At 46.9% G+C, this 8,802-nt stretch overlaps 1 protein-coding gene across 1 annotated transcript; it reads right to left on the bottom strand.

Annotated features, from left to right (window-relative positions):
* Positions 1-4,875: 4,875 nt before the first annotated feature.
* On the bottom strand, positions 4,876-8,571 carry LOC143010509 (regulator of cell cycle RGCC). Its single transcript, XM_076162856.1, has 5 exons — positions 8,430-8,571; positions 7,421-7,585; positions 6,628-6,708; positions 5,930-5,992; positions 4,876-5,347 (listed from the first exon to the last, which is right to left on the bottom strand). The coding sequence occupies exons 1-5, from the start codon at positions 8,449-8,451 to the stop codon at positions 5,340-5,342; spliced, it is 339 nt and encodes a 112-aa protein (XP_076018971.1). The 5' UTR covers positions 8,452-8,571; the 3' UTR covers positions 4,876-5,339.
* Between the last annotated feature and the right edge of the window lie 231 nt (positions 8,572-8,802).

The raw sequence follows: 8,802 nt of genomic DNA, 5'->3' as shown, positions 1-8,802 counted from the left end.
ATATGATTGGGAAAAGTAGAAACCACTTACTGAACCACAAATCATGCCGTCAGACTTCAAAATCCCACCACATTTGAACAAAAAGCATCGACCATCTGTGAAAAACGCACTTTTCTACCCACAAAGCAAAGACAAATCACCTGCATATTCTTCAGGTTTCTGAACGACGACGTCGACGTCAAACCCCTGATACTACAGTATATTGCATTTTTCATACACGCTGAGACTGAAATCAACTTACCTAATTGTCCATGGGCCCCAAATATGTCATGATAAAATCTTTGCCATTTCAGTGTCATTGTACAGATTACTAAAGATGCCCTGTTACATCTGTTTATGTTCATAGAATGTATTTATAATCGCGCAAACTTGAGTAATCAAAATAAAATATCTATTCTTTCTGTATTTTATTGTGGTTCTCATGTATGCAGACGATGACGCGTGATTTCAGGAGGTTTTGTAAGAATGTAATTGTAGAAACAGCTTGAATAGAGGGAAAAAGGAGCTGCTGTGGGTTTTGAGTGGGTCCAGCAGCGGATAGTTCATGTAGTACAAGCAGCCCCACCTGCCTCCCGGGCCTAAAGCTGCCTGTCGACTACATAATGATCTGCCCTCTGTAAGATGGATGGCCTGCAGAGATCACAGAGACTGCTGAGACCAAAACCTACACGTTTCCCCGGGTGTGCGTGAGGAAAGTAACAACACCGGGGAGTCAGGCGTGCTGCAAACCTGGAGAGAGGATCCATCCTGTCCACAAAATCTGCTGACCGGGAGATTCTAACGGACAGGTGGCGCCTTAATTATTCACCACTTCTTTGAATTTTCCTGCTCTTCAAAGTGATTTCTTCCCCTTCTTCGCTCTGCTGCTGGCTCTGGGTTGCATCAGCTGGACTTCACCATCAGATGGCGTCCACTAATGTCTTTCTCAGATGTGAGTTACTTGTGGCAGGGAAAGGTTGCGTCAGTGGACCGTTGCTGCTTCACACACACACAGACCAGAAGCTCCCAGAGGAACGTCCCAAAATCAGCTTTTCACTAAGATCACATTACAGTGACTCTCAGGGGCGTCTGTTTGATCTTTAGCACTAATTCGCGCTACCTGGATTTCTACAGATCCGCCGTGATTTGGACTTCAATGCCTTCCGTTCAGTGCTTGAAAATCCACACCAGGTTTCTTCTAGAAGGAGCTGGAAGAAGCTTTTAAGTGAAGCTCAGAGAGGTGACGACTTCTTTGATGAGTGCTGCTCTTTCCGATCGTTTAGATTTATTCCTGGATCTCATTCATCTATCCTATCTTTAAATTCAGCTCCATCATCCTCCAGTCTTTATTCATATAACAATAGTAATGAATGCATTTTGGCGCTCGGCATTAAATTAGATTTAGAGTTTTTATTTTGCTGTCAGATATAATCAATCCTGCTGTGATTAAATGATTCATTCCTGACTCAAATGCTTTAATTTCACTGAAATATGGAATGAATTGCAGGGTTTGAGATGTGTGCGGTGGTGTTCCCAGTCAGCCGCCAAACTGGGATTACTGGGAATCCCTGGTTGATGTACACGGCGTCACCCTGCCGCCATGAGCTCAGATTTTCCAGCCGCTTGTTTCCAGCTGCCACCGGGTTCTCAATCCTTCTCACTCCACTGCGTTTTCCTTTGGTTTTCCGTCCAGTTCCTTTGTCCTGCGTTCCCGCTGAGGGTGAGAGTCCCGACACCCTCCAGAGGCCGGCTTTTATCTGCACTCTCACTCTTTCTGTCACTGCTCAGGACTCATGACCGCAGATGAGAGCTGGACCATAGATTGACCAGTAAATTGAAAGCTTTCCCTCCAGGGCTCGGCTCTTTCTGCAGCAAGCAGTCCAGTAAATTGTCTGCCATCGACTGCAAACTGATCCATTGTAAGTTGGAGGTCAGAAGCCAATAGAAGTACATTATCTGCCAACGATAGATGGGACAATTTCGGTGGGTCAACAAACTGGACTGTACCCTTTGTTTTGCTGCCTAGCTTAGTTATTCTGTTCACTAGACCTTGAACATCGCCACAATCAATGCTGGGATTGAAACATCATGGGAGTCCTTTCATAGTTTCTGTTCTCTGGAGTTTCAGTAATGAATTCAAGTGAAACATGCCGGCTGACTTGAAAGAGGAAGGGTGAAGAGTTGAGAAATTCCCACTCAACAGTGTTGTAATTCCTCATTTGACTTCCAGCTGGACGATTCACATTCTTTTGGGGTTGTGAACATCCTCCTATGGAATTCCGCCGGTTTCCTGCTCCACGCTGTGAAAAGCCTGTGCCGAGACAGACGCAAACAGGAAGTGACACGGGTGACAAGGGCGTTGACTTGGCCAAGCAAAGGGGCCTCAAAGTGTTTTCCACAACTTTAAAGTGGAATGTTTTTTCCTGAACAGGGGGTGACGCTGCGTAGAGACCTTTAATAAACTGCTGCCGTGGTTACCCTCCTGTTATGTCACCATATTTATACGGCTGAATGAGATGTTACAGCATTTACAGGCAGCTGATGTGACTTTGATACATTGTGAGGCCTTTTTACAGTCGGAGCTGCTCGTTCACACTTTTGCGAGTCAAGTTCTGCTGCAATAACAAAGCAATGATCTGAATCCTTGATCCTGGCTCAGTTATGTAAGCCCAGAGTGTGTGTGTGTGTGTGTGCAAGTGTGTGAATCTGTGGAGGGGGCTCATTCGGTGGTGGTGGGGGGAGTTGATCCATCTAATTCCTTAGGAGAGCTTTGTTAGCCGAAGCCATTTGAGGAGCTCTCAGGGGAGCGACGCTGCTCCGCTCTCTCATCAGCGCCGTGACAGGACGCTGCGTGCTCTGCATGCCGCTCCGGTTCGGGGGCTCCTGAACGCCTCGCCGCGCGCCTGCCTGTATCCCAGCTTCATTTACTCATCGTTCTGATAATAACAAGTGTCTCCTTTCTGCTATAGTCAATTACATCTTCATTAGCTTGCTAACTAGCTTAAAACAAACCCTGCATCATGTCTGGAGGTTTCTAAGTCTATGTGACATTAATCAGTGAGAGTCTATAGGTGAACGCAGTGAGGTAACATGTTTATTACATCTTCATCTTCTCCAGCACCTTCGTCAGCACCTCTTGATAATATCACTTCATTTTAATTTATCAGCTAATGATAATTCGTCCATCCATCACGTTCTCTGCCTGTTGATTGGCTGACATGTTGGCCTCTCGCTTTCATGCCACGCCAATCAAAACGCGGCTCACGTAGCAATTAGCAGACAAACAATATGGAGGCGTTCCCATATGACAAACTGATATATTACATCAAATCCCATTTGAAAAGCAATCTAATGAAAATCACATGGAATAATTAGCCTTCTGCTATTTTTCCTGTAAAATGAGACGACGGCGTGTGTGAGGCGATCCGACAGGGGAATCACAGGTCCGAGTTACGCAACGGGATGCAACAATGGAGACGAAAATTCCAATCTAAACCCCTTTCAGTTTCATCTGCTCTTGGTGATCCTGTTCTCCATCCGTCCCTCGTCTACCTCCTGCGAAAAAACAGGACGTGCCCTTCGCTGGCGAGGGAAGCCAACTTTGTTTGTTGCATTCCTGAACATCTGTGGCCTCAATCAGTCATCCTCGTCTTCCTCTAAGTGGAACAGACGAGGCAGGAGGAGCAGAGTGTCGCCCCTCTGCGTCTCCCCCATTTTGTTGTCTCTGTTTATCTCTTTATGTAAGTCAACACATTTTCTATTCATTTGCTTGTCTCCCTCTCTCCCTCTCTCCCTCCCCTTCGCTCTCCCTCCTCCTCCTCCTCCTTCACCCTCCCGGAGCAAAGTTCCCCTCTCAGGTCAGCGTGGTTAAACGGTTCAGAGTCGGCCGCTGCTCTCTGAACAAAGCGCCTTTTAATGAGACATAAACTGACACGGAACAGTATCATTAATGTTCAGCCTGGCTTCCTTTCGGCCGCCGCCATTGACTTAATGTCAAAAACCAGGTCGGCTAACGCAGTGTGTTTGTGATATTTCACCGGCCGGCGGTTGGGGTGATGGCTCATATCAACCAGCTGTCAAGGGATATTAAGGATAAAACAATGGCGGCTCAATAAACGGCTGGTGCTTAACATCTCAGTTCTGCTGTGAGACGTTTACTCATCCCGGCCCGAGGAACCCTGAACACACCAGGCCTGTGTGATTACAGTTGGAGCTGTGCGATCCAGAGCTACAGCCTGATATTGGTTTGTTCCTCAATCAGCCTCGTCAGCCTCACCTCAGCTTTGGCACTTAGGCAGGAGAGGAAGAAAAATGTCACTTTGCAAACTTCGGCTGGATTAATGTGCTGATGTCAGTCAAAGTGAAATCAGAAGACACAAGTGACAAATCAGCGCCAAAGCCCGCCTCATCTTTTTCCCTGCAGCCAGGTTGATTTGACAAGGAGGGATGTCGCTTGTTCGACTTGATGCCGTGATGAAACGACAACAAAAGATAAGCATAACTATGATGGATAAGCACTTAATAGTGCAAACGCAAAACTATTTCCTCCCCTTGTTCAAAGCTTGCACGTCGCAGCTTTGAGTTATAGCGGAATGGAAGCTCTAGAGGAGAATTACAGCGTGACCATTTAATGAGCTTTGTTCCGCTGTGAGCAGTGATGACGCACTTCCCCTTTAAGAAGTCATCCTCTGGCTGTCTGAGCAAAATTTGTGGCTTTCCTGATTTGGTAGCAGAAGTGAAACTCAACAGCGTTTTTCAGAACAGACTTACAGGAAGTGCAAGTACAAACAAAAGAATGGGCGATGAAGGATCTTCTCACACACATTCACACACACACACACACACACACACACACACACACACACACACACACAGAATAGTCAGTAGGAGAACAAATACAATAGAATCCGAGTCTTTATTTATATGTTCATTCTTCTACTTTACACATCTGTAACTGTACAAAAGTTTATGAAACAATTCTATTAACAAACTATACAATGACATCATCAGTGTATAAATGGACTTTTATACAAAACATTCGATCTGAGCCTCACTGCTTCCGTTGACGTAACCTCACTTTGTCCTTCGTTCTAACAGACTGAAAGCGTTTGTCTCGTTTGGAAACACGTCGCACGTCTTGGTTCTGGCGCCGCGGGAACGTCGTGTTGCCAGGTAGGATGCAGTGTTGCCAGGGGTGAGGTGGGGTGAGAGGTAGGGTGGGGGTGGAATGCTCCTTTTCAATTTTCTAACGCTAACCTCCCTCCCCCCTCCGGGCAGCCAGGGGGGAGCTGTGATCTGCCCGTCTGCTCGGCGGCACTCAGCCATTCCGCCCCCCTGGCCTGTCTCTGCCTCTCCACGTGTCACATATCTGCCAGACAAAGACAACAAACAAATCTAAGGAGGAGGGATAAAAGGGATGGAACACACACACACAATCACACAGACACACACAGGCACATACACTTGTTGAGTAAGTGAGGGGAAGGCTTGTTTAAGATGCAGGAGGGGGGAGAGTTACGATTAATATGTTGGAGCAATTCTCTGTGTGTCAAGCTCGGCGATAACACCTGATGCATGTTTTGTTCTTGCGTGTCTGTGTGTGTGTATGCGTGTGTGTGTGTGCAGCTGGCTTGTTGCACGTGTTCACAGGTCTATGAGAGCACCGCTGCTTGGGCGCAGATAGCAGGAACATGATGCTGGTACCGTCAAATACGCTATCATCGCTAAAGGCCGCGTAGATAGTTCAGCCCAGTCCCCGCAAATGGCATTCACACACACACACACAGACACACACAGACACACACGAGAGGTGCTCAGAGATAACGGGGAGCTAGGGGATGGGACAGAGACTACACGGTGGCGAAACATGAGGGTTCTGTCAGCGTCCGGGCCCGCTGACGGGGTGTGTGACGGCTAAATATCGACCGACGGAGGAGTTTGAAATACGCACCAGCAAGTTCTCTGTCCAGGCTGTCGATGAAACTCTGAAGATCCGTGGTGTCTCCAAGCTTGGCTGGAGGGAAAGGGGAAAGAACGCAATGTGAGAAAATATAGAAAAAAGGCAGTGGAACATTTCTGCGGCTCAGTTCAGCGGTATTTCCTTTGGACCAGAAACTGAAAACTAATCCAACTCTGCGGAATTACATAGGAAGCAAGCAGCGTGTGGAGTGTGAAGACGACCGAGCGGAGATCAAACCAATCTGAAGCCGTATCAAACTCTTTGGGCTTGATGAGGCCCCGCCGAGCCCCTGTAGGATCTCCGCTCGGTGTTGTGTGTACGAGAGTGTGTTCTATAAACAGAGCCAGCGTGAGTGGCAGCTCCGGGTCACTTTCCTGTTTTATCATCCAGAGCGATTCGACCTTCCAAATGCAACATTCATTTACAGCACAAGAGACACAAAAAGGCCCTGCAGGGGGGGTTTAGAAGGGGGGTGCACGGCGGGGGGGCGAGGGAGAGGTAGGGGGGGGGGGGGGGGGTCACAGCAGCAGCGGAGGCTTTGTTGTGTAAAAACAAAAGTGATGCCAGGTTATTGTGGAGTGTTTTTGTGTGGCGTGTGATAGCGATCAGAGTGGAGAGTGATAGCCATCGCTGTAAGAACCGCAGCTATCTGGATGAAGATACGGCCTTGGCTGAGGCCTGGCGCGTACCTTTTGGCGGCGGCGTCACGCCTGCTGTGTGGAGCTCTTCCTCGCTTGTGTTCAGGCTGTTCCCCAAAGACGCCTCGCTGCCTGGAGGGAGGGGAGAGCAGAGGAGACATTAGAGGAGATGAAGAGAGGAGAGGAGGGAACACAGAGGCCAGATTCTAGAGATCATCAACGCTAATAACAATCTTAGCACGGAGCAGGAGCTGCAGATAATGATCCTGAATATGCATTAAGATGATGGTAAATGCCTCCTCACAGCTGGAGCCTCCCATGCGTCCAAACCTCCCGTTTAAATGAGGACAGGACAGACTTTCATTTAGCCCACGACTGTTCAACAAATAATAAACAAAAAATAGGACGGCTACAATAGATGGCTTCCCCGTGAATGCGGTTCACTCGGTGCACGGCCATTGTGAGGAGTAAAGCAGCTCATTCTCCTGCCGCGTCCAGGGATGTGTCCTCCTGTAACACTAATTTCAGGCAAATTAAATGTGTCAGGCTGCAGTTGTTTGGGCTGATAAAGGGGCTCAGCCAGCACCTGCAGGGACCCCAGACAGTCTCTCTCACCGGCAACTTATTGCTTTTCCTTTGCTCCTCTCAGTCGAGTAAGCAAATGGCTTCTTAATCACAGCGATGTGATACAGTAGAGCGATACGGACGCCACTGAGCTGATGGAGCTGTGAGCTTTCTCCGCTATCACAGAGATTTATCAAAAAGTGTTATGTTGTGTCTGGCCTTGCTCAGCCTTGGCAGAGGTACGTAGTCTGTAGTCGGAGTGAACGGTTTTGCTACTCACTGTAATCTGAGTCTTCCACGCCGCTGTCGTCCCCGAGCCCCGTGCGTGTTTTGCCCTGGTGCAGTAGATGCTTGTAGGCGTCCGGCCTGCTTACAGACGGGGCCTTCAGCTCCTCCACCACATCCTGGAACTCCTGCAGCAAGTCGCCCAGCTCCAACTCCATGTCTGTGGAAAATGTGACAGCGGGGAGAAATCAAGTTACCCCACAAGATGGAAATGAAGTCAGAGGTTATAGAAATAGCAAGTTCATAGCTGGACAATTACATGGTAGTCTGATGTTTTTGAAGGGAAAAAGCCTTCATTAACATTCAAGTTTGTGATGTTGTCAAGGGGAAAACAGTCAAATCACTCAGAGCTCTTTCATAGTTTCACTCTGATAACGGTAAAACGGATACATATATTTTCAGGGTGAAGAAAAAGACAAATATAAGCCAGGAGCTGAGATCTACACTTCTCATATAAGATAACTGAATGTGTGGAGATGAGTTCAAATCCCCAGGAGGCAAAAACCTCTAATAACCTGTAAAACTATGCCGGTACAACAAAATAAACCATGTCGATCCCGGTATTATTTCTAATTCGGTGTTATGTGAAGGCTGCAGGGCAACGTTTCATAAATCATAAAGCCACGGTTGCAACAGAGAATAAACCCGGCGCAACTTTTATACGCCTTTTATTTCCATAGAGGTGATTTAGTTTAGAAGAGACATAAACGTGCTTTACAATCCCCCATAGGAGGAGTAAACCAAAGTACAAAGATAATTAAATATAAAATAATAGATTTAATATGTGAGTAATGAAGAAAGTGCCAAAGTTTATGATTTAATAGAGGCAGTAATAGAATAAATAAAACTGTTAAAACGTGAGGAAAACGCTAAATAGAAGCCAAAATAAAGGCAGGATTCACTCGTATAAAAATGAATTAAAAGCAAAGGTATTGAAAGGATTTAAAGGCAAGTTAAGCAAACATTTAAAACTCTGAAATTTAGTTTTGAGGCGTTGGACTCACCTGTGACTCTCTGTGAAGACATTCTGGAAACACAAGTAAACTCCAAAGCTGCCGCGTGTGTGTGAGAGAGAGTGTGTGTGGCTTCAGAGGGGTTTCTAACGTGACAAGCGGCATTGTAGTTTTATTCTAAACACGAGCTGCACGCCCACTCGAGACGCAGCCAGTCAAGATGCAGAACGACCGCAGAAAGAAAAAAGAAATTTGCCGCCGCGTACTGGAAAAAGCGCCGACGATACATGACGTCATGGAGACAGACCCGAGTGAAGGAAAAGCCCGTTATGCAACAAGAGTTGTAGCAAGAAAGAAAGAAAGAAAGAAAGAAAGAAAGAAAGAACGAAAGAACGAAAGAACGAAAGAAATGTTGACCTCTAAA

The sequence above is a fragment of the Genypterus blacodes genome, unplaced genomic scaffold (assembly GCF_046128005.1).
Source record: "Genypterus blacodes isolate CSIRO-AG114 ecotype Tasmania unplaced genomic scaffold, CSIRO-AGI_Gbla_v1 ptg000128l_1, whole genome shotgun sequence".
Taxonomy (NCBI): Eukaryota; Metazoa; Chordata; class Actinopteri; order Ophidiiformes; family Ophidiidae; genus Genypterus; species Genypterus blacodes.
Note: the sequence above shows the minus strand (reverse complement) of the source record. Positions and strands in the feature narration are given on the sequence as shown.

Excerpts from the sequence above, each read along its gene's own strand:
- LOC143010509 (XM_076162856.1), bottom strand. The coding sequence starts at position 8,451 with ATGTCTTCACAGAGAGTCACAG. Across the intron at positions 7,586-8,429 it reads GTCTTCACAGAGAGTCACAG|ACATGGAGTTGGAGCTGGGC; the intron begins GTGAGTCCAACG and ends CATTTTCCACAG. Across the intron at positions 5,993-6,627 it reads CGTGACGCCGCCGCCAAAAG|CCAAGCTTGGAGACACCACG; the intron begins GTACGCGCCAGG and ends CTTTCCCTCCAG.